The sequence below is a fragment of the Cryptomeria japonica genome, chromosome 1, assembly GCF_030272615.1.
Source record: "Cryptomeria japonica chromosome 1, Sugi_1.0, whole genome shotgun sequence".
NCBI lineage: Eukaryota > Viridiplantae > Streptophyta > Pinopsida > Cupressales > Cupressaceae > Cryptomeria > Cryptomeria japonica.
Window position 1 is genome coordinate 564,387,004 of NC_081405.1, and position 26,744 is coordinate 564,413,747.

The window sequence follows — 26,744 nt, forward strand, 5'->3', positions numbered from 1 at the left end:
TTGCAACAAGTGTAAGGGGAATCCTTGGAGGAGTAGAGATCTTTTCTCAAAGACATCTACCTCCAAGAGGAGTTTCTTGAACAAAAATATCATCATTGGCCAAAAGAAAGGAAGGAGAACAAGAATATATACCTTTCCCCTATTGCTAAGTGAAATGGATTCTTTATGAAGGATGACACACTTTTGACCCAAAGTGAGGGGTTTGTTTATAATAGATATACGTTTCCAATAAAAGAGGTTGTAGTCAAGGATACACACCTCTTGCATAAGAGAGAATCCTTGAGAAAACAACAACTTCACACAAGGAATGACATTGTATTGTAAGCAAACACCACTCAACAAAAGAAAAGTGGATCCTTATTCTAAGAATAGGAGAAAGATCAATGCCCCCTGAGTGTAGGGACAATGAGAAGAATTACACAACATCCCTAGTAAGTGTCTCTAAACACTTATGATGTATTGAGAAAATAACTTGTAATATTTATAGTTGTCATTGCTTGTAGTACATTAATAAGGGATGATGGGTTCTACTAGCAACGATAAAGGTGACTTGTGAACACGAATATTTAATTAATTTTTTCATGCATGTGGATGCCTAAAATGAGATGGTAAAAAACAAGTGAAGTGGACAAATGAGTTACTTTTGGGCTTCTCCAAGTGGGCACTTGGAAAGAGGCAACACATGTCTTTCGGTATTCTATATTTTGTGACATTAAATGTAATGTTTAATTTCCAAGTTTGGGTGCCCAAGTTGGAGGGAAAGTATCAGAACCAAAATTGATATCCATTTGTATTTTGAGGAGGCAATCCAATGGTTGGAAGGCTTGGAATGAAGAGTCATCTTTTGGTACCAAGTTTGGTGCTAAATACCTCTTTACAAATTTATAAAATCAGCACTTTAAATAGTAGAAACTAAGAGGAATAGTTGAATGCAAAGCTACTTTATAGGAACAAAGATAGGTTAAGACATAAAAAGATTGTTCACATAGGTGCTACCATGTTAGAAGCAATTAGGCTAATATAAGTGAATGCATTGTAATCTCATTTATTTGAAAATAATGCATGTTGACATCTTTGTTTGGTGGAGGTTTTTTTTGCAAGGGTTTCTCCACGTAAATCTCATGTTATGTGGTACCTTTTACATTACTAATTATATCTCATTGTTGTTATCTTATGGTGATGTTTTGCTTTATTTATTGCCATTAACTTCACATAAGATAGTGTTATTAAGCATGATATGTTGACTAATTTTTAATATTATAAAAAAAATGAATCTAACCATGATATGTTAAGTGATTTATAAATAAAAAATGAATCTAACCATAATACATTAACTAATTTTTAACATCATAAAGAAGATGAATCTAATCATAATAATTTCATATTAAACTCACTTAATTATAAATTTAAATATAAATTAAAATTTCCCTAACAGTTTGTAATGGTCCTATTCAATTCTTCCATTGGTACAAATATAAATACTTCCCACTAGACACCTAGCATTTATTCAAGATAAAAACAAAGAGAGGCTTTTATTTTCGTAACATTGTAGGTGATTGTAATTTTATTCACTCAAACATTTAATTAACAGAGGCTACTTAGATGGTTAAAAAAAATAAATGATTTCACCCGTTCACAAGATCGAACTCGATATCCAAGAAACAGAGAAGTACATTTTTTTGTCCCCCAACCATTATGGTGGCTTTTAACACGTGCTACAGTTAATCTTCTTCTTTTCCATTTTTTTCTAACGTTTTTATCTCTTCCCCACAAATTCCTTTTCACGGAGTTCTTTGCTGTGGCGTCAAGGTTTTGCGGATCAAATTTTACCGTTTCCCGACGGACTTCCGCAGAGATTTCTCATCGGCGGAGCCCTGAATGCATTTTGAGGTACGTGAAATCTTATTCTCCACATCGTCAAAGTTCGAAGGAGTTGTTGGCGGTGTAAATGAGCAAAATGTGGTTTTTAAAAACTAAAAAACTGTGCAAAATCAGGGGTTTTATCTTGGCAATGCATCGAAATGTGAATATAATGCGGCATGTTGATATCACTTGAAAAACTGCTCTTATTTTGGTAATTATGCTATCTTGAGCTATATATTGTTTGTTGTTTTGAGTGATCTGATCTTTGAGGGTTTTAAGTTTCTGTTTGAATAAAAACAGACTGAATTTTTGTTTGTGTTTTTTTAACGAGTAACGTTGATTTGCTGGGATCCGTTTATTTTCAACGGCAGGGGTTTTGACTTCTAAGATAAATAGGGTAGCAAATTAGTTAAACGTAGTAAATAATATTCTTGTCAAGGGTGTTTGGCTTTGAGGTGACAATTTGTGGCAAATTAAAATACAATGGTATGTATCACTTATCAGTGAGACGTAATTTGCACGGCGTTCTTGTATTGGTAGTACACGTGTTTGGAGAGGCACATATCAATCCCAACAGTTTCTTTTGTTTTTTGAATTATGAGGTGCTGCTGCAACTTTTATAGGGCAATTTGCTTTATTGGATCGAACATATTGAAACATATTGAACTTTTGAAATTCCCCGTGACGAGTTAGTTGCTTTTTACTCTCGAAACATCTAGGGCAGGAGACCTCCAATGAGGTGAAAGACATTTAAGATTGCTTGCCATCCAACGAAGATTGAGATTTTTGCAGCCTGCTGATTTTGTAGGTGGCTGAATACATCTATTATTTTTATAGTTACAGAGATTGCGGACGATTAATAGTGGTGTTGGACTACAATGTAGGGCGTGAATTAGATTTAGGTTGTGGTTTGATGATTGGAAAATGTAAATGATGCCTTAAATTCACCTGGACTGCCACATAAAACACCAAGGGCAGTTGTGGTAGTTGCCAGTGCAAAATTTTGGTTGATGATGTAGGAATAGGTATAAGTGACTGCAAAAAGGTGAGCATGCTTTGACTTTTTATTAGTGTTCCTTGAATTGCAAAAAAAGATTAAATCTCACAGGTCAAGAGAGATTGATATCAGTTGAGAAATGCTTGAGGACTACGCCTGGCTTTGGGTGTGGGATAAATTTCACTAGCACGAAAAGAAGGCCTTAAAAGAAGGGAAAGGTTATTTTAGATTGCATTTGGAGCAGAATCATTGATCAGAATTCTGTACGAGGTAAAGATGGTATTCAACGATTGGTTAGCCTTGTAAATCTCTAAGTACCAATGAGAATCCAGTTTCGATGCAGAAAATGTCGAGTAAAAAATGTGTCAGAGACTAGACATTGTATGGTTGGTGTTTATTGTATGCCTTCTATTGTGAAAAATTTGCCAATAGAAGAGGGTCAAAATTCAGGCAAAAAAGAAACCTCTTATGGTCTAGATATAGATTACATCATGTTAAAGAGTGCATGTTTAAGTTTAATGACAGGAGCAAGCACAATAGATATTGGAACAACTCCAGCAAGCATGTTTTGTGGTATTGAAATTGAAAAGCAATATATAGTTTGAGAAAATAGGAATTTGCATGGGACGTATATGTTTCATGGTTTTGGTATCAGTACTCAAGGTTGTGATCATATTAGATTGAAAACTCAAAATTTTAATTGCTTAAGAACTAATAGAATATTTCTTGGCCAGTTTTTGGAGACATAATTAAAATATCTAGTATTTGTGTTTCTTGATTTTGCATTTTATGCATTTTCTCTTGACAGCTGTCACTACCTATTTCAGCTTACCAAACTCACACTTTGCATTACGTAGCTTAACTTTAATTCCTTTCTTTATTTTCTTACTGAACTCAATGAGCTGAATCGTGTTTGCATTTTTGGTGTGCTGAAAAGAAATTGTGATCTATAAATTTGTGTTGAATCGTGTTTGCATTTTTGGTGTGCTGAAAAGAAATTGTGTTTTTATATAGTGAAAAGGAGTTATTTGTGACAAAGGTCATGTTTTTTATGAGGCCAAGTAAATGTTGCTCTAATTAAATATGTCACGTGGAGACATGCCCACATTGTAGATAGGTTGTGCATGGAACTACTTTTTGTTGTTTGTAATTAGGGCTGGCGGATTCCAATTGCCTTGGGCAACATTGGAATCCGCCCCCCCCTTTATAGGGCCAGGCCCGATACCTCTCGGCCCTCAACTAAAGAAACCTCCACGCTTCACTCAACTCACACGCCTTCTTGATAGGGTTGGCTCCATCAATTAAAAGGAAATTAATACTTAATTGTTTAATGGTAAGGAGGCCGACATGGTTGAGAAGTTATATGTCCCCTATAAATGCAGCGCATACTTCTCATTATCAAACCAAGTTATTAGCTGATGACATTATATTCTGTAAAGAGCGAATTGATACAAAGGCATTTGGAATAGCAAACAGTAGACAGCGAACTCCACAAGAGGCAGCAGACCGAGAGGAAGAAGATCCAAATTGGAGAGGGAACTAGATCAAACAGTTGCAGATCCCAAACAGTAGACAGCGAACTAGGAAGAAGATCCAAATTGGAGAGCGAACTAGATCAAATAGTAGCAGATCCCAAACAGTAGACAGCGAACTCCACAAGAGGCAGCAATCCATCTCCAAAGCATAGAAGACTTCTTTAATGAACTGTGATTAGATGAGGAGGACTGCAAGCTGATTGAAGAGTATTTCATCTCCTTCACATAGTGACTGCAACTCCAGATAAGTGTGTAATGTTCGGTTGTATTCTAAATCATAAATCAGATCTGAGGATCCTTTGGCTGGGTTTTTCCTCTTAGGAGGTTTTCTCAGGGTAACTGTGCATTGTCCTTAGCATTTCATTTCTCTTATTATGCTTAAAAGTATAGAAAACAGTAAATTAATTAACCTAATTCAATCTGAAAGTACCAAAAACAACATGGTATCAGAGCTTATTGGTTAGATCAATCTTCAGATTTAAAATTCAGTACTCCTTTATTTCAGTTTGCTGTAGCTTTTGTAAATCAGGTCAATGGGGCTGAAAGTTGAAGATAGGCTTGATGGGAATCTAAATTTTACTGCATGGAAAGTTAGAATCAAGTTGGCTCTTGAGGAAGAAGACCTTCTTCAATTCATAGAAGAAAAGGAGCAAATTGAGCCTTCAGATGCAGCTGAGTTGAAACAATTCAAAAAGGATGCTATCAAGGCCAGGAAGATTCTTATTGATTCAGTCAAAGACCACCTCATCACCTCTATCGCCTCATTCACCACTGCTAGGGAAATGTTCAACCATCTACAAGGTACATACGAAGTTAATAATCTTAGTAGGGCAATTACATTAAGACAACAACTACTTAATATAAAAATGGCTAAGGAAGATTCTATGATTTCCTACTTCATGAAAATTTCAGAACTAAAGATTCAGCTAGGTTTAATTGGTCATAGCATGGAAGACAAAGACCTTGTCATGATTGCCTTTAATGGTCTACCTCTCTCATGGGAGTCATTTATCCAAACCATAAGTGGTCGGTCTGAGTTACCTTCTCTTGATCGCCTTAAGAATGATTGCATCCAAGAAGAGTCTCGCCTCATATCAAGAGGTCAATCCAAGAGCCCCCATGTAGATGACCATCACATGCTTGCAGCTCAATGCAAGAAAAGGGGAAATTGGAAGCAGCCTTATCCTAAAAGAAATAGGGAATCTAGATCTTTTAGTTCCCAACACCGTTGGAAGAAACCAAGAGATACTTCACGTGTGCGATGTTTTAGATGTGACAAATTCGGTCACTATGCTAAGGAATGTCAGTTTAACCCTAACCAAAGTGAAGCAAACCTAAATGAAGTCTCAGAACAAAATGATGACTTCTTATTCATCTCCGCTCTATCTAGCAGTGTTCCCTCAGATAGCAATACATGGTTGATTGACAGTGGTGCCTCCAGACACATCACAGGTTACTGTGATCATCTTTCAGGCCTAGTAGAAAAGGATACCAGCCTTCACGTGGTAATTGGTGATGACACACGTTATTCGGTAAGAGGTTCTGGCTCTACTTCTCTAAAATTAGATTCTGGTATTTCCTTGCATCTCAGTGATATATTGTTTGTTCTTGGAATTAAAAGAAACCTAATTTCCATTTCTGCTCTAGAAGATAAAGGTTATCAAATTGCATTTTCTGAAGGAAAAGTTCTTGCTTGGTCTAAGAAAGATAGTTTTAAATCTGCTCGTATAATTGGACATAGATATGATAGTCTTTATAAGCTCTCTAATAACCCTATTCAAGCACTCATTAATGAGGCTCCGGAATCCTGTGAGTTATGGCATAGAAGACTTGGACATCTACATTATCAAGCCCTTCCATCTCTTGAAAGGATAGTTAAAGGTATGCCTAAACTTAGTCAAATTCATGATAACACTTGTAAAGGTTGTGCTACTGGTAAGAATGTTAAAAGTCCATTTCATAAAAGTGAAAATAGAGCTAAAGATAAACTAGAACTTGTTCACTCTAATTTATGTGGTCCTATGTCTGTAGCATCTCCTAGTGGATTCCTTTATTATTTTATCTTCATAGATGATTTCTCTAGGAAAACTTGGATCTGCTTCTTGAAATCTAAAGAATCTGATGAAGTCTTAAGTAAATTTAAGGAGTTTAAAGCATTAACTGAAAACTTCTCTGGTAAAAGAATCAAATGTTTAAGATCTGACAATGGAGGTGAGTACACCTCCGGTAGCTTTCATGATTTTTGTGTTGAGTCAGGAATTAAGAGAGAGTTTTGTGTTCCATACAATCCTCAACAAAATGGTGTTGCTGAAAGAAAGAATAGGACCATTGTGGAGGCTGCAAAGGCTATGATCCACGATCAAGACTTGCAGACCTTCCTATGGGCTGAGGCTTCTAGAACAGCAGTATACATACAGAACAGATGTCCTCATCGTGCTCTAAAGAACATGACCCCGGAAGAAGCCTTCACAGGATCCAAACTAGACATTAGTCACCTCAGAATCTTTGGAAGTCCAGTCTATATTCATGTGCCCAAGGAAAAACGATCAAAGTTGGAACCCTCCGGAAAGAAAGGCATGCTAGTCGGATACAGTGAATCCTCCAAGGCATTCAGGATTTACATCCCAAGTCAAAGGTACGTTGAGGTAAGTAGGGATGTTAAATTTGAAGAAGACATTGCTTTTAAGAAATCGAAAGGTTCTTGTGTTATTGATGAATCTAATGATAATCAAAATATAGACGTTGATACTAACCCTGAGATTCAGAGGGAGCAAGTTGAACCTCCACCTCAAGACAATCATGATGATCCTCCAGAACCCATGAATCCCACTGATATTCCTAGTGACATTGTCGTTACCAAAAAGAGGCCTCTCTGGGTAAGAAACACCATTCAAGAAGCTGAGAGATTTGCTGCTCCAAGTGGCACCTTCCGTGAAACTAAGAGACCTCAGGTATTTTCCAACTACGTTTCTTTAATGTGTAATCTCATTGAAACTGAACCTTGCAATGTTGAAGAAGCCTTAAGTCATCATGCCTGGAAGCTTGCTATGGATGAAGAATATCAGTCAATCATCAAGAATGATGTGTGGGACCTTGTGCCCAGACCCAAAGGTAAATCTGTTGTTTCATCTAAATGGTTATTTAAAATTAGACATAATGCTGATGGTAGTGTTGAAAAATATAAGGCTAGATTTGTAGCGCGTGGCTTTTCCCAAAAGGAAGGCATAGACTATGAAGAAACATTTGCTCCTGTTGCTAGATATACTTCCATTAGAACATAATTGCTATTGCTGCCTCTAAGGGTTGGAAACTACATCAGATGGATGTTAAGACTGCCTTTCTCAATGGTGTCATTGAGGAAGAAGTCTATATTGAGCAACCTGAGGGATATGAGATTCATGATAAATTAACCCATGTGTGCAGGTTAAAGAAAGCGTTGTATGGTCTTAAACAAGCTCCTCGTGCTTGGTATGAAAGAATTGATAAATACTTGCTAAGTCTAGGTTTTTTGTAAAAATGATGCTGACCCTAACATTTACTTTAAAGTAGCCAATGATGAAATGCTAATTCTAGTTCTTTATGTGGATGACTTATTTCTTGCTGGTAAAGATGAACTTATTATTAAATGCAAGAAAGAACTAGCTTCAGAATTTGACATGAAAGATTTAGGTCGAATGCATTATTTCCTAGGTCTAGAAGTATGGCAAAGATCTAACGAAATCTTTCTAAGTCAAGGGAAGTATACTATTGACATTTTGAAAAGATTTAGAATGATGGATTGTAAACCAATGGCTACTCCTATGGAATCTAACTTAAAGAAGTTAAGTGTTTCTGCAGCTAACTCTGAATTTGCAGATCCATCCGAGTACCGACAGTTGATTGGATCACTGATGTATCTAGTTAACACTAGACCAGACATATGTTTTGCTGTAAATGCTCTCAGCCAGTTCATGAGCTTGCCCAAGCATGTTCACCTTGTTGCAGCCAAGCATATTCTAAGATACTTGCGAGGCACAGTTGGTTTTGGGCTGAAGTATCCACTTAACACTCCAATAACCTTGGAAGGTTATTCTGATGTAGACTGGGCTGGAAGCGTCAAAGACAGGAAAAGCACCTCTGGTATTTGCTTTAGCTTGGGTTCTGCAGTGATCTCTTGGGCTTGCAGAAAACAATCCTCAGTGGCATTGAGTCCTGCTGAAGCTGAGTATATTGCAGCAAGTTTAGCATCCAGAGAAGCAGTATGGCTTTGTAAGCTTCTTGCTAGATTGTTTGGTCAGCCATGGGATCCTACAGTTATTCACTGTGATAATCAGAGTTGTATTAAAATGTCTATCAATCCAGTGTTTCATGACAGGTCAAAACATGTGGAAACCCATTATCATTTTATTCGGGACATGGTGCAAAGAGGAGCTATTCAGCTGAAGTATGTCAGCACTGATGAGCAGGTTGCAGATATCCTCACCAAGCCTCTATCCAAAGTGAAGTTTGTGTACTTCAGGGATAGACTTGGTATTGTGGAAAATGAAACTCCGATTGAGAGGGAGTCTAAATTTCAGTGATACTTTGTAAGATGGTGTTGTAAATGTTAACCACCCTCTGCGGGCAATGTAAGGTGGTATTGTAAACTTCTCAGGGAGTTGTGTAATTATTAACCATCCTCTGTGGGCAATGTAAGATGGTATTGTAAATATTAAACCACCCTCTGCGGGCAATGTAAGGTGGTATTGTAAACTTCTCAGGGAGAAGTATAATATTAACCATCCTCTGCGGGCAATGTAAGATGGTATTGTAAAAGGAAGTGTAAATTGTTAAACCATCCTCTGCGGGCAAGGTAAGATGGTAGTAAAGGATCCTCTCCACCCTCTGTGAGCAATGCAAGGTGGATCCAGTCTATGCTTGTGTGCAAGCTGGAAGATTATGATTATGATTCTATTCCCTAATTAAGAGGGAGTGTTGTTTGTAATTAGGGCTGGCGGATTCCAATTGCCTTGGGCAACATTGGAATCCGCCCCCCCCCCTTTATAGGGCCAGGCCCAATACCTCTCGGCCCTCAACTAAAGAAACCTCCACGCTTCACTCAACTCACACGCCTCCTTGATAGGGTCGGCTCCATCAATTAAAAGGAAATTAATACTTAATTGTTTAATGGTAAGGAGGCCGACATGGTTGTGAAGTTATATGCCCCCTATAAATGCAGCGCATACTTCTCATTATCAAACCAAGTTATTAGCTGATGACATTATATTCTGTAAAGAGCGAATTGATACAAATGCATTTGGAATAGCAAACAGTAGACATCGAACTCCACAAGAGGCAGCAGACCGAGAGGAAGAAGATCCAAATTGGAGAGCGAACTAGATCAAACAATTGCAGATCCCAAATAGTAGACAGCGAACTAGGAAGAAGATCCAAATTGGAGAGCGAACTAGATCAAACAGTAGCAGATCCCAAACAGTAGACAGCGAACTCCACAAGAGGCAGCAATCCATCTCCAAAGCATAGAAGACTTCTTTAATGAACTGTGATTAGATGAGGAGGACTGCAAGCTGATTGAAGAGTATTTCATCTCCTTCACATAGTGACTGCAACTCCAGATAAGTGTGTAATGTTCGGTTGTATTCTAAATCATAAATCAGATCTGAGGATCCTTTGGTTGGGTTTTTCCTCTTAGGAGGTTTTCCCAGGGTAACTGTGCATTGTCCTTAGCATTTCATTTCTTATTATGCTTAAAAGTATAGAAAACAGTATATTAATTAACCTAATTCAATCTGAAAGTACCAAAAACAACACTTTTAAGTACATTATATCTAGACTCTAGTCAATATGACAATGTAGGTGAGTTGTTTGAGAGGTTAGTCATTTTGTTTTAATCAAAGGTTTATGCCTCTCCATCTAGTAAATCTATTTCAATATCAAAGTCAGTCTTTGTTTGAAAGTTTGAACATGACTGTTGGAAAAGAGTACTTTCTCGCACTCAGGGCTGGCATATGAGTGCACTCTATCTCTTATGGAATAAAAGGATCTACGTGGTGTGGAGGGCAAAAGCATTGCTCAAGCATTGGATGAAGGTGAATTGTTCTTTTGTTGAAAATTTGATTCAATGGTGTTTTCAGTGGATGGTGACCCATGATGGTTTGAACTAGGATATAGCCAACACAAGTTGTTGTTTGGATCACCCTTTAAAATGCTGTAGATTCTAATATACTGTGTTATACAAAGCCCAACTTTCAGCTCAAGCATTCAATTAAGCTTCTGTTTCTGTATTCAATTCATGAAATGTTGAAATACGTGTGTTTCATTACTCTTATGAGTTATTGAGAGGGAATGAAGCTACGGTATTGCTTGCAGTCGTTTTACATCTACAGAACACACAAGTTCAGTTAAAAAATAGAAATGCGGGGCACTTGCACACCAAGAAAAAGAATTGCCCTCACAGTTGCAATCCTTTGAGAAAGCATTTTCCTCCAAGAGTTGTTGAAAAGCATAATGTTAACATTGAAATAGAATGATTAACTAGAGATGGCTTGATGCACATATATAACAAAAAGGGTAGCTTCTTGCGCAAGCCACAACATTAACACATTGACAACAAACGTTTTAAGAGCTTCTCATACAAGATATCTACTAGGAGGGTATGACCCGCACACATAACATATCTGATATGCTGGGTGGTATACAATTCCTTATTTAACATCACAACAAATATGAGTTTTAACTTTTATAGCAAATAACTCATTTATATTGGATGACAAAATTATTGTGTTTAAGTACACGATGATGTTCTATACTTGAATTTGTATTGGGTGGAAGAGGTTGATGAACATTGTTCCTGTTATTGAATCCTCAGTTTCCCTTTGTGAAGATTCAACGTATTGTTAGACCATTCACTCCAAAGTTGAATCTTCTAAGAATTGATAGACATTGGCTCATCAACAGTTTCGCTTTTGTTTGGGTACTTAAATAAAGTATATCATGATTTTCCTTATTTGTCATTACTATTATTTATGTTAATGTTTGTAGCTTCAGTCAAATGATCATTTAGAATACATATAATATATGTTGATTAATGATAATATATTATTATGTTATATTATTATATTATTATTAATCATATAAAATTTAATATTCAATATTAATCTATTATATTATTCTAAATTAATAATTAATTGATGAAACATTATAATATTGATTAAATTATCATAATTAAAGGAGAGACGTGTCCGTTCAAGGACATGCCTCTCCAAAGGAATATATATAGTATAATGTTATTCAATTTGAGAACACATAGAATTCCAAGAATGCAAGTATCAGATCGAATCAGATATATACATTAAAATACATTCCAATAAAACCTGGGAAAATCAACATGGTATCAGAGCTTAGGCCTGTGAAGTTTAATTTGGAGGTTGGAGAGGGTTGGAGAATTCAGTTTTTTTTTAGAATTTTCAGTCTGAAACATGCCATTGTACGGCTCTTGGTTGGCCTCAAAATGAGGACTATAATGTATGGATGGAAAGATCTGTGTTTCTAGTTTTCAAATATGTTTATCTCATCAAATTTGATTCAGTTTTGTGCAAGATATGAGGACTTTGGTGCAGGTAACTTGAAACCCTACCTAGGGTTAGCAGTTTTGGGAAAAATGTCATAACTTTTGTTTTAACTGTTGGATCTGGCTATAACTTGGAGGAAATGTTTGTAATTAGATTTTCTAACATCTCACCGAAGAGATTGGATAAATTTGGTAAATTGCAAAAGTTATTAACGACTGTGTGTGGCAGATCATAATGAAAGTGTTGATCAAAATTATGAAAATGTTCTACATCATTCAAAGGGAATTATGATGAGAGATGATTCATGCGTGATATTTCTTATATGGGCTCACCTTATGAAAGGAAATGTTTTAAACTTAAGATAAGTATTCCATGTTTTATTAAGGCACATGAATTATTGAGTTTGTAATTTATGCTATAATATTGGCTAGTAAAATCTTGTATGCTTCTATCATTGGTATTTCTGTTCGAGATAATTTAGTTTATGAGCTATTTGTAATCTCTCTCTGACATGCCTTCAGGACGGAAGCACAATAAAATTGAATTAAAGGGAGAAATAAATTGATGCTTATAAACGAATTGATGATTGAGATCAGATGCAGAGGGAATTTGACCTTTCAAAAGAGGACAAGAGGTTGATACAAGAACTTGAGCTTCAGAGGGAGCAGATGGTTCACTCAACTTGTGACAATTTCGATCATAGTGATTGAGAGGGATTTTCACTATTGAAGGTGAAACACTTATGAGGTAAAACTTGATTCAATTGATTATTATACTGATGAAATCATTTAATGCCATATGGGCCCTGTGTAAATCATAAGGAAGTGACGACTTCCAAATGATTTCCACTTGTATTTTTGAGGTTATTGGAAGGTGCCGATCTTACAATAACTTGAACTTGTGGATAGAATCGCTGACTGAGGCAATCCACGTAAGAGCTCGTGGATAGAATCGCCGACTGAGGCAATCCACGTAAGAGCTTGTGGATAGAATTGCCGACTGAGGCAATCCACGTGAGAGCTCATGGATAGAATCGCCGACTGAGGTAATCCATGTCAGAGCTTGTGGATAGAATCGCCGACTGAGGCAATCCATGTGAGAGCTCATGGATAGAATCGCCGATTGAGGCAATCCACATAAGAGCTTGTGGATAGAATCGCCGACTGAGGCAATCCACGTGAGAGCTCATGGATAGAATCGCCGACTGAGGCAATCCATGTAAGAGCTTGTGGATAGAATCGTCGACTGAGGCAATCCACGTGAGAGCTCATGGATAGAATCGCCGACTGAGGCAATCCACACAAGAGCTTATGGATAGAATCGCCGACAGAGGCAATCCACACAAGAGCTTGTGAATAGAATCGTGGACGGAGGCAAATTCACACCTTGAGACTATGGTCCCTTGTGATGAGCATCATATGGTTGATGCAAATACTCCCAATATCATGAGATGATATTTTTGAGTTATGGTGAATATCACGTGCCTTGATATTCTTGTTTATACCATACTTCCTGATATCGTACTGAGGTAATATTTTCTCTATTCCATAATTAATCTAGACTTAATGCATTTGCATTGATTTTATCTTCCCTAGCTAAGAGGGAGTGTTAATTATGTTTTGTGTAGCTATGGTGAGGGCCATAAGTGTTGACATGGGAGATCACTACACATTCTGTGTGATCATCCTCCCTAGCTAAGAGGGAGTGTTAATGTTTGTAGCTTCAGTCGAATGATCATTTAGAATACATATAATATATGTTGATTAATAATAATATATTATTATGTTATATTATTATATTATTATTAATCATATAAAATTTAATATTCAATATTAATCTATTATATTATTCTAAATTAATAATTGATTGATGAAACATTATAATATTGATTAAATTATTATAATTAAAGGAGAGACGTGTCCGTTCAAGGACATGCCTCTCCAAAGGAATATATATAGTATAATGTTATTCAATTTGAGAACACATAGAATTCCAAGAATGCAAGTATCAGATTGAATCAGATATATACATTAAAATACATCCAATAAAACCTGGGAAAATCATCAATTTACATGAGACTTTTCTACACACATTGAATGTGCTTTAGGCTTTCCAGTGGCCAGCCTTTTTTTCTGCTTGAGTGCTATGGTTCAATGGTAGACATTAATGGCTTAGACATCATTTGTCATAGGTTTGAGTCACTCACAGTGGCTAGAAAGCCAATAATTTTTGCACTATTTTCTTGAAGCTTGTTACAATATAAAAAACACTATCTTTTTTAAGTGCCAATGCTTCTCCGGTATTATTAACCAATTCATATCAAATAAAATTCTAAATTTTTAAATATATGTCAAGTACCTAAGTCACAGAATACAGCGATTTTCATGGGTGAGGTTCGAATTTAATCGAATTTCAAACTTTTATAAAAAAATCGTTTAAATTCGTCCATACATTCGGCAACTGCTGGGTCGCAGGTGTCTGCAGAAACGTTCGTGTAAAATTCGTATGGCAGAAACGTTAGCATTTTTTAGGGTATATGTGTCGAGGTTTTGACGGATTTTTCAGAGGTTTGAAGGTCGCCGAATACTCCCCGCTTAGCCACGTCTGTCCGAATTTTTTCGTGCTTTGTGAGTGTGAACCCCTGCCCCGTCACCGCTGTTTCCCTCCCACCCAGGGCCGCCATCGAAGCTCTTTGTCCCTCGCAAACTCGACTGGTAATGCTTTCAACGCAAGAAGGCATATTAAATTTACTTTTGTGATTTTGGTTCTTAAGATTTCATATTAAATGTATGTCATTTTAATTATTAATATTAAATAGATTAAAGTTTCATATTAAATTTATGTCATTTTAATTTTCTTATTATTATTAAATAGATTTAGATTTATTGATTATATTAGCATTTTTATTTTAAATAAAAATATTATATATTTAAGTTAATATTTCACATTAAATGTATGTTATTTTAATTTACTTATTAATATTAAATAGATTAAAGATTTCATATTATATATATGTTATTTTAATTTACTCTTTATTATTAAATAGATTTAGATTTAGTTATTGTTTTATCATTTTTATTTATATTGAATAAAAATATTAAATATTTAAAAATAATAGTAATTTATATAAGGCGAATTTTATCCGATTTTTTTTTTTTCGAATTTTTCCAGGTCGAATTTCATCTGAATTTCATGGCTGTCGAATTCGAATTCGAACCTTGTGACTTAGTCAAGTACTATGTTAGGCAGACTTGATGTTGGTTATTACAATCGTTGTAGTTAAATATCAATACCATCTATTTCTCTGCAACATTTCAATTGAATCTGCCTCTAATTGAGAACCATTCCCTTATATAGCATCTTTGTATCATAGTCAATGCATGGAGATCAAGTGTGTAGTAAAGCACACAATTGCTGGACAAGCAAGCTCCTTTTAGTATCAATATATTATTCATTAAGTTGAGGACCTGCTTATGCTTGTGAGTGTATCTGTTATTGCTTTTGCCCTGTCCACAGTTGAATTGAGCTATCTAAATTTCACAAAGTCCTTTAGAACCATGCATATATGCTAGACAAGGAGTCCAGAAATAGTGGTGTTGTCCTTGAAGCCTTCTGATGGCAAGAAAATTTGAAGCATAATCAGTAAGAACATGAACAACATCGCCCATCCCCAAGTGATTGACTATTTGCAAGATGACTAGACATTTTTCGTTGTTTAATGTTTAGTGAAATAAACTTGAGTGGCATGGCACCCCTATCAGACAAGAGGCAGGGAAATTAAAAAAACCCTATCAGACAAGAGGCGGGAAATTAAAATTTACTTTAGTTTTTAAACCACTCCCTCCAATAGACGATATAGTGTATCTTTTTTGTTGTCCAGAAAGCTTGATGGTCAGTAAGTATTGCACATATATCTTGGTGATGCTGAGTCAAAATACTTCCTCTAAAGAGCCTTGGAACTAGAGGCTTTTAAACGCATAGCTCAAAATAGGAATCATGTAGAACATTTCTTGCCAAGTTGGAGATCTTTCAGTATTCTCTCAGATAGGCTCTTCTTAGAGACAGATTAGAGGATGAGAGGATATGTTGATTGTCTTATATTAAAGAGCTGGAAATCGAAGAGTGCTTTTTTTGTTAGATGTATAGCATATTACAAGATCAAGGTAAGCTGTTATTGTTTGTTCAAATGTTTCTTAGTAAACTTCTTAATGTTCTTATGTCTTGACGAGGGGTGTGTTACTCAACTTGATCTGAAATAGACAATTTAATTTTAAAAAGAAGAAACAAAATATTTTTAAAAAAAAGATAAAAAGGGCCATTCAATGTTGATAACAGTAAAAAGTTGGTCTGGGTAGAAGTTCAATACACAGGCCTCTTCAGCATGTGCTAGCCCTAAGTGAAATTTGGTCAAGAAGTGGTAGCTTTTTGTGGGATCAAGAGAGATGCTTGCCAAGTCTAGTGAGTATTTGAAAGGGAAAGGTGATGAAATATGTTTGGTTCTGGGTGGACACAACGAATTTTTAATGGGAAATATGATGAAACATGTTTGGTTTTGGGTTGACACAATGAATGAAAATAAAGCGAAAAAGAAAAATTGTGTCAAATTGACTAAAGCCATCGTTCAGTGTTTGCCTAAGTGGTAATTATTATAAATCCATGAAACTGGAAGTAATTTAAGGTGCCAATTGGGATGCTGTATTGTTGCCACAACAGCAAAGAGATAAGAGTACTATTTGACTGTCAAAAATATTTAGTAGTTTAATGGGACAAGGAATTAAAGTGAATCTTGAATTGTTCTGTAAGGCTATAACATTTTCAGATTTTCTCTTAACGTGGGATCACTGTTTAACTGTTTATGTGAAAAGAACTCTGTATCTCTGTTGTAAATATTTCAGAAGGAATAAACAGAAATTCATTTTTTTGACTGTGGTATCTTCAACCCCAAGAGAGTTTCTCAACACTAAATATTTCATTATGCAATGGTTTATCAGGATTTAATTGCATAGTTTCAAGTCAATCTTCATTGACCTGGAGTAGTACTGGGATGGACAACCTCTCTGGAAGTCTTGTTGCTTCACCCCTGTGAACATCACCAAGATGCAATAAGTGTTAAGTGGACCCATAGTGGTCATTACTTGTGGTAGATGGGTTCGGGTGAACATAACTCATTAATTACGGGACAATGAAGATTGATCCAGATCTATGCTTCTGAGTCTTTTTAAATCATCACATTATTTTATATACTGTGGAAACATGACTTGAAAAGTTAAATATTTAATTTTTTGTCTTTTGTACAGATGAATGCTTTAATATATTTTTGTTCAGTGGCTTTTCTAACTGTTTTCCTACACAAAAAAATTAAATAATTCCTGATTTCTGATCAGTATGATTTCTAGTCGCTTTCCTTTTTATAGAAACTTTAGATTTTGGAGCCATAGAAATTGAATTTTATTTTAAATGTATGAAAATAATTTATTATGGTGAATTATGATCATTTTTAGAAGAGCCAATTACAGATTAAAGTCACCCTTCCTAGAAGATGCTGCGACATTCAGATGTGGGTTGCTGCAAGGATCATCTAGCCTTATCAGGTTAATCACAGTTTTGATTCACCTGATCTTACTAAGGGTTGTGACTAAATTCTCTCAAACTCCAGCCAATATTGGTTCACAAAGTAGGATATCAGTAAGTCAGTGTACTAGTGATGCTTAACAGAAGTTTATCTGCAATCTGAAATCCAATAGCTGAGATATGGGAGCAGCCAAATTTGATTGCATTCAGTCTGGATCTCAGGGGCAGACAAGTATCGTTGGTTTTGTGTCCTCCTCCAGGATCTCTTTGGCCTCCGATGTTAGGCCAGTGGAAAGTAACATACAACCTTCGAGGATACCTTCACCAGCCCTTCTGAGTTCAGGCAAGTTCTTTAATAACATTATTGGATCGTGCATTGTGAATTTCAGTGTGATTATTAATTCTACGGTTTCATTACTTGAGGATGACACTAATGACTTACAGTCTTCTGAGATTGTAATTCTAGGGATGCTTTTGTATTTTAGTTTAAATTATACTAGGAATTTTGTTTTATCTGCCATTTAGTAAGAAATCAAGGGTTGGATGAGCTTGAACTGAAGAAAAGATGGTTCGCAAGTGAACCTTGGTTGATTGTTGTGTTGAAAAATTTGCCTCAGAGACTGATAATTATAAATAGTCACTTTAAGATGTGTGCTAAAATGCCATTAAATGTACCCTAAACTTCTTTTTTGAACTAGTTCATGCTTTCTTGTATGTCTTCCAGACAACTTCCATATGCAGTTTTTGTGGATGAATTATAAATCTACTTTGTTATATCAGTATTGCATTGGAATAGCCATTAACATGTTGTGGTTCCTATTGAATTTTCTTTACCTCAAATGATCACTTATCCCTTAAAATTTTTAATTATATGTATGTGGTCTTCCCAGGAATTTTAAACTATGCATCTGTGAGAGGCCATGCTAGAGGCATGTAGTTCTAAAGTCAAGATTTAAACATGCATTTGTATGCCAATGTTTTTAACATAAACTTCATTTTCTCTCTAGGTGCTGACTTCTTAACAAATGCTCATATTGAAGGGTTACTAGATTAGTGTCAAATTGTCACACAATGTATGTTTGTTGAAGGGCTAGTGACCAACCATGGAGTTTGTTTTGTTTCTACTTGATGAAAAGGAGAAAGAAGAACTGTGTCTTATAAAAAGCTAATAAATCTAATAGTTGTTGACCTTGAAATCAACATGGAAGAGCTTTCAGCTAACAACATACTGATATGGTGTGTCAAATGCTTGTCAAATGGGAGTTAAAGACTCTTAAGAGTGTTGGCTATATGGTGTTAAATAGTTGGGTCAACTGCTTGTAGAGTTGGTGTTAAGAGTTTTTGCTATGTGGTGGTAAATGGTGGAGAATAATCAAATGGAAATACATGATTAAATACTAGTGAGCAGTTATGAAGTTTCTTTTTATTCACATGAATAAAAATAATCAAACCAGGTTTGTTTACAAGTAGCCATGAAACAAACTTAACTGTTTACAGATGGTGAAGGTCATGAAGTTGGAGGATTAGTGTGCAGGTATGAAATACACTTTTATGGCTGGACTTCCAAGTCTGTAAGGCTAAAGAAACATTTTCAACTGACTGTTTAAATTATTGTCAATTGCTGAACTATTGCCAATATGTATATATTAAAGAGCCACTTTATAACAACATAAATATAAATTAATAACACAAATGGACATTTCCATTATGTTTGATAACTTAGAGTCTTTTCCCATGTTCCATGAAGTCTTGAGACGGGGATGTGGGGATGGTGGTAGGGTGGAGGTTTTTGGTGTTGAGCCCCTACCTAGTGGGGTTGAGGAGTGATGCCCCTTGTTGGGGTTTGTGGGCTTCGACCCTGGTTGGATTGATGGGCAAAGCCCCTTGCAGGGTTATAGGGCAGCCTTCAAAACCATGCAAATATTCATGGTGCCTGCCATTTCAACAATTTAAGAAAAAGGAACTTTTCCTTTATTCTGCTTTAGGGAATTCTTGGAATTCATTTCAACATTGGAGGTCCTTGAGACGATTGGGAGATTACTGAGAGTTCCTTGGACATCTTGAGGATGTCCCAGAAATATCCTTGGGTCTTGAATGTTAGTTGTGGGACAGTGGGGAGACATACCCTCCAAGTTACTGTGTCTTGTGGACGCCCCTATCCTGAAAATTGGGGATTTGGGGGCGCTGTGTGTACCTCTGGAACTATGGTCTTTTCCTCAGCTTCTTTGAATTGAGCACATGATTAATTATGGCAATTTTGTTTTACGGAATGAGCCTCCCTAAATTTGAGGCTTGTATGGAAATGGAAGCTAGATTATCAAATAGAGGCAATGATTGAGGGATATGTCTAGAGCATATTTAGAAGTTTAATTAGAGCTATATGCAGCAGTCTAAGTCACCAGGTTCGGCCGAATTTCATCCTTGAAGTTCGAAATTCGCCGAACAAAAAAAAAAAAAAAATTCGTTGAAATTCGCCGAACTTTTAAATTTTTTTTGGTTGGGTTATAAATTTTTGGCCTTCTGTTAATATTTTTTAAACACATCTTCAGTCTGTCGTGAGTCGTGGCCTGCAAGAGAAGTAGTTGCGGACCCGTGATAGTCGCTGCCTGCAGGAGAAGTTCGCCTGCAATTTTTGCCTATCGTTCGTGCCCTAGCATATGTTTCCTATGGTTTATATTTTATAAATGTCATCTTTTTGTAATGATTTCAAACCTATTTATCAATGTTAAACTATTTAGGCAATTTTATAGATATATTCCATATATTTATTAAAACAATTTAAAAATTACATATGGCGAATTTAATTCGAATTTTATACATTTCGAATTTTTCCCTCGTCGAACTTCATTTGAATTTCAAAGTTGTCGAACTTCGAATTCGAATTCGAACCTGGTGACTTAGGTAGCAGTAATGGGAAAATATGCATTTTAGGAAGCATGTTTAATATGATAAGTACATTTTAATACAAATAAAGAAGGCTTTGAAAATTATCATTTTTTCACCTTACAACATTTATTTTAATCAGTGAGGATTTGTGTAGCTTTTCTAACATAGTGAATTTGCTGCAGCAACTGTACAAGAATGTCCTATTGGCAAAGACCTGTTTTCTTCTACTTCAGAGATGCCAGAGAAGAAGGCCAAGCAAGAAGTGACCAGAGAAAAAGGAAAGCATATGTTTCACAAGGTTGTTACTGGCAGCAGTCCAGAAAATCTAAAATCTGAAAGCTTTAGTCATATAAATAGTAATGAAAGCTTGTTGAAGGAGTTACCCAACGATGGCTTGTTTGGTGACAATGGAGTTCCTTTGACTGAAATTCTGGACGGGCTTGCAAGGTAATAAAATTATCTCTATTTTTTAAGTATGTTCTCAGCATCTGTCTAAAGAGTCTAAACCAGTCAACCTCATCAAGATGAGAGACAAAATTTTATGTTTTCTGGAAGAAGCCAAATAAGATTTCTGATCGATATGTTTAAGTATACCTGACTGTATTCTTTTAATCTTTAATATGTATTTGCTCTCGCTTCTTTTTGTTTGTTCACTGCCCTTCCAAGTTTCAGGAACAATGATGTTACTTGACTCCAAAGTGATTTCTTATAGGAAAAAATGTTAATGCTTAATTGTTACAACTGATTTAACGTTTGTAGTTTTGCCTTGTATATCTTTTCATGATAGCATCAATACCATAACATTATATATACAGTTTACTGGTGAGGTTTGCCCAAATACACTGGAGTCAATGGTTGAGCAGAAAGGTTAACAATGCAAATACGTTTGTGCATCTTGACAATGGAGCAATAATTGTTTATTAAGGTAGCACTAGTGCTATGATGACCATTGTGCATAAGTTCTTAGCTGAGATGTAATTCTCTTGATTTTTCCTTAAACAAATTTCAAAATGTCACATTTGTTAGCAGTCAGAAAGAATTATTGTTTTTTAAGGAAACATTAGTGCTAAGATGATTTGTACGTAAAGTCTAAGTGGGATATTGTTATCCAAAATTTTTCTAAAATAAATTTCAAAATATTACATCTGTTAGCAATTGCTATGAAGAACTGTTAGACATTAGAATAGTCATTGTAGAGTTTACTCAAGACTTGAGCTTTGTGTCTAGCTCAGTGCCTCTGACATCTTAATAAAATGTTAGAAATAGTTACTTCTCAATAAATGTTTTTTTTTTAAAGATATTGTGTAATGTTATTGCATAAGTTGGTATTAGTCTCTTTTTGCAAATTTTGAACAATGGATATTTAGTAAAAGCTCTTGGTTGAAAATCTAGGATGTTTCATGACTAAAATGTAGGGATGCTTTTGTGTTCCTCAACAAATTGGTTCATCACATGTGTGAATTTTAGTACTTTCAGATTGAATAAAACTCAGAAAATCAGAATTAGTTTTAACTAGGTTAATTAAATTTATTGTTTTCCAGATTTAAGCATGGTAAAGGAAATGAATGCATAAAGACAAAGCACAGTTACCCTGGGAAAACCTCCTAGGAGGAAAAACCCAGCTAGAAAAGATCCTCAGATCTGATTATGGTTTTGAATTCAACTGATAATTACACACTTATCTGGAGTATAGATGTTGCAGTCACAAGGAAGATGAGATAGAAGTCTTCACAATTAGTTCGCTAATGGAGATCATGATTTGCAGTCCTCCTAATCAGACTTGCTGTGTGTAACAAGGGTAGCAGCACCTTTAAAGTAATTTGCAGTCCTTCTATAGGGTTTGTTTGGGCCTTCAATGGAGTTCTCTATCTCTTGGTGGTGATCTGCTGCCTTTGATGAAGTTCACTGTCTTCTATTAGTGATCTGCTGCACTTTAATGTAGTTCGCTGTTATCAACTGCGTTGAATATATATTTTGCTTCCTTAGTATATATTTCGCACCTTCTTGCAAAACTGAATGAATGATGTTATGTGAAGTATATGCTTTATTTATAGGAGTAGTGATACTTCTTAATCATGTCGGCCTTCTTTGCAAATTAAACATATTAATTTATTTAATTCCTTTTAAGCGAATTGGATAGGGTCGGCCCAATCATGGAGGCGAGTTGGGTTTGGATGTAGCGTGGAGACCTTTTAGGTGGAGCCGAGAGGTATTGGGCCTGGCCCTATATGTTGGAGGCGGATTCCAATGTTGCCCAAGGCAATTGGAATCCGCCAGCCCTAATAACAAACAACAACATGTAGTTGGCAGTCTGATTTGAATGCACGCTCCATGATTTTTTTCATGATTTTATATATTGTACTGGTTCAAATTCTGATGTATCAGCTTTTCTCTACATCATTTACCAATGTTTTTAATGGTGGGTCTCTGCCTTGTGTCAAGTATATATATATATATATATATATATATATAGAGTACTGACATTAGAAGGTAGATCCTCATGTGAGGGAATATTGAATGTGGAGGAGTGGGTTTTCATTTCAGGGATGACGGGCTTAATGCATCTGATGTGTCACATAAAAGCCTTAGAAGAATGGATACTTGTTAAAACTTGGTCATTGCTCAAATAAATCTTGAGAAAGTTTTGAGTAAAATTGGTTTTAAGCTCCATTTTGCAATTTGTGAAAAATTAAAGTTTAACTGAAAATTTTAGTTTGCAAATCTAGGATATTTCAATTACTAATATGTAAAGTTGATTTTGCATGTCTGGAGCAGTCTGGATCAGAATGGGTTTTTCTCCAATCCCATGGATAATTCTTTTGCAGTGGACTGTTCAAAGATTAACAATGCCTGCTTTTCAGTTATGCGAGAAAAAATCCAGTCTAAATATTACAAAACATGGAGATCATTTGTGGTATGCTCCTTTTCATTTGTCCGCTATTTTTTTTTCTTTTCCTTTAAAGTATTCTATTATTTAAAAGTTGATATATTTATGCAGGATGATTTTGAGGACATCTGTCATAATGCAATGAGTTATCAAGAGAAAGGCTCTATGATTTGGGAAGCTGCAAGCACTTTATTGGACAAAGGTAAAAGGTATTTAGATCAGTATGCAAATAGAGCAATTAAATTTTTTGGTCTTCACACGAAATTGGAGCACAGGAGCCCTTGTGATCATGGAGCTTCTAGCAATGGCCATTATAAAATAGAAACTATGGTTCATCAAGAAGGAGAATCTAGTTTTTTAAAAAGTAGCAAAGAACATGGTGCTGTATTACATGGGAAATGCAATAATCTTCCCAATCAGAATTCTGTCAATGTACTTGGAAACAGTGACATGACTGATCCCCATCTAGATGAGAGTTTCCAAAATTTCCCTGGATCTACTTTGTTGTGTACACAAAATATGATATCTGTTCAAGAGCAAGATGAATGCAGATCAAATGCTGAAGCTACATTTGATATGATTGAGGCTAACACACAAGTAGATGACTTAAACGTGGAAATCTTGGATTGCACTGGAGATGGAAACAGATTCAATCCTATCAATCAAGCCACTGAATGTTCAAGTTCTTTTGGAGGTACAGAAGTTGACATTGCTGATGATGATGATTCAGGATGTAAGATGTATGATGCTGCTGAAATAGAGTCAGACTTGCGGAATGGGAATGGAGCGGCAATTGCTCCAGAATATGATTCAGGTGGATTCCAAAAGAGGTACTTAAGCCGCTTCCAATCTCAATTTGGGTTTGATTTCATTTTTATTGAATTGGAAAGTTTTGGTTGAATTTGATGAGTCTTTAAATGGGGGATTTATTTGAAGATGCAGAAGTATTTCAGCATCTTATGCTTAATATGTTGAAATTTCTTTTAGTAAGCTTCTAATCTCTTTATAAAGAAAATGAGGAACTGATTAGTAAAACCATTTATGCTATGTTGGAAATTAGGAAATCAAGCATAATTCATTTTTCAAATCATAAATATGCTGAGCAGTAAATGCATATTGGCTTTTGTATATGAAAATACTTGAGCAAGCTGAAGGACACCATCTGATACAAAAGCAATAAAAGTTGGAGAATGTTGAAGATTTAATTTGAGATGAATTCATGCAGTAATAGAAGCAAAGCTCATCTCAAAGGAAGGAGGCAGTGCAGCTAGGCTTTAGTTAGTTTGACAAGGTTAACTAAGAAATTCTTATGGAGTATGGAATACAAAAAATTAAGATTTGTCAGCATATGCTATAATGACTATAAATTGTATATGCACTAGCAACATAAGCCTATGTAGAGCACACAGAAAGAATAAAGGTATATTTATGTGAATAATGGTTTGCAAACCTGCTTAAGTGAATGAGTCTGTAATCACTGAAGGCACAGTTTCAGTAGAATACTTATAACTGTTCACACATATAAATCTTATGTGTTGTTTTTATCTTCAATTATAATCAGTCTACAAATAAAATTTTTAAATTTACATTTGTTTGTGCTGTCTTTACTTTTGTCAGGAAAAAGGCATTAAGAGATGATTGGAAACATAATAGGCGGTGTATTCAATGGCGGTGCCAATGGCTGGAATTACGGGTTAAGGAGGTTCTGTCCCGAGCTTCAAATTATGACCGCTTATTGGCAGATGTGCAGGCTAAGAAGCAACAGAAAGGAGGAGGACAAGCTATGGATGCAATGACAACAATAACTTCCCCTCAAATAGATCAGAAATACAGACATCAAGTCTTTCAGCGCAAACGGAGAAAGAAAGTTGAAAGCATGGTGGAATTGTCTGCATATATGTCCCACCACCCCTTGTTTTCCTTTTATGGTATTATTGTGTTGTTATTTCAATTTAAAATAAGAAATAAAAAATTCTGAGTAAGCTTATTTGCAGGGCATCTCAATTGTTCTCTTATCTTGCTTGTAGAGAAGAAAAGGCTGGATGCAGAGGCAGTTCCACTGGATGATGATTGCTACAGCATACTAAGTAAGCAGATCATGGAATGCATATTTTCCAATTTTTTTTGATGTTATAAGAATGCTTACTTTTATAATCCTGATGATGGTATTTTTGTTTATGTATGTACACATAAACATACCATACTAGCATGACACAAACACACATACAATGACAAAGCATGGATATTTATTCTTTCTTCAGCTTCCTTTCAATATCCTCACTCACGTTTGGATGAAGCACATTTTATTCAATAGAATGTCATTTGTTTGGAAAGTTTTGATTTTAACCATACAATTCCCAGGATTGACTACCATGAGGTTGACTTTTTTTGAAAGTAACAGGAGCTGTGCTTGGCATGTTTAAAAAATGTTTTAACTCTTTTCAGACAAGTTTATCAGAAATGTGGAAGCAGGTCGGGAACAAATGGGTCATGGGGTGGATGGAACTGACACTCAATTTAGGAAGTGCTGTGGGAAACAGCATTATAATACTTTTCAGAAAACTATAATATTTATACATAAAAATTTTGCAACAAAAAATAAATTGAAACAAAATTGAATATCAAACTAAGACTTCATTAATAACTATTTTATTATTGAGCTTACACAGAATATAAGATCTCCATTTTAGATCACAATGCATAACCATCTGGCTAAATTTCAAATTATAAAAAGAAACTTGGATAATTAGGTGCTATCTTGCTAATGAATCATCTGTATTCATCACACATGTTACCAAATGTAGACAAGTCACGACAAATGCTGATTAAGAGTTAAAAATAGGGGAATATTAAATATAGAACGAGCAATCAAAATGGATCAGAACTACTAGTGATTCAAGGAGCAACATAATAAAAGTCAGCAAAGGAAAGATGCTCAAATGGCATTTCTAGCATAAGGATATTTCTTACTTCTAAGAAATGGTCTGTACTGTTAGAAACATTTAGGCATTTGTGGCTTTCTGGAAGGTTTTCTTGAGGCTATGAATGATGTCTGGCGGAAAACACATTTCCAAATGATATTTGCAATCTGTACTGGCATTTCTTTGTTTCATGGATAACCTAGTGTGTTGATTGATTGGCTTCTGACCTTGTGTCAATATTCTGTTGTCAGATGTTAGCTGATTTCAGATACAAGCACATCTTTTGTGACTAATTATTGTGTTCATCCATTGCTTATAATTTTTATAGGAAAATGATTTATCCACAGAGAAGGATGTTAGGGTAAAGAGTCTTTTATGTTTTTTATGTCTGAATAAAATTAAAAATATAAAAGGTAGCTGCTAACTGCAGTTAAATAGTGCAACTATGAATGAAGGAAGGCTAAACTTGATATTGCTGAAAATGCTTAAGGCAGTTTGAAACTTCAGTCTAGAGACTTCATGTTTAGTCCAAAG

General features: G+C 35.5%; 1 protein-coding gene across 5 annotated transcripts in view; it reads left to right on the forward strand.

Annotated features, from left to right (window-relative positions):
* The first annotated feature begins 1,666 nt into the window (after nucleotides 1-1,666).
* LOC131043949 (uncharacterized) overlaps nucleotides 1,667-26,744 on the forward strand; it is an 80,565-nt gene continuing 55,487 nt past the window's right edge. Inside the window, exons 1-7 of one of the 5 annotated variants that reach the window (XM_057977203.2) lie at nucleotides 1,667-1,890; nucleotides 17,447-17,859; nucleotides 20,585-20,849; nucleotides 23,178-23,316; nucleotides 23,401-24,119; nucleotides 24,907-25,217; nucleotides 25,317-25,376. In XM_057977203.2, the coding sequence (XP_057833186.1) occupies nucleotides 17,697-17,859; nucleotides 20,585-20,849; nucleotides 23,178-23,316; nucleotides 23,401-24,119; nucleotides 24,907-25,217; nucleotides 25,317-25,376 (1,657 nt within the window). In that variant the 5' untranslated portion in view covers nucleotides 1,667-1,890; nucleotides 17,447-17,696. The remainder of the gene's footprint in view (nucleotides 1,891-17,446; nucleotides 17,860-20,584; nucleotides 20,850-23,177; nucleotides 23,317-23,400; nucleotides 24,120-24,906; nucleotides 25,218-25,316; nucleotides 25,377-26,744) is intronic. The other 4 variants (XM_057977205.2, XM_057977204.2, XM_057977207.2 and 1 more) reach the window with 4 other exon arrangements.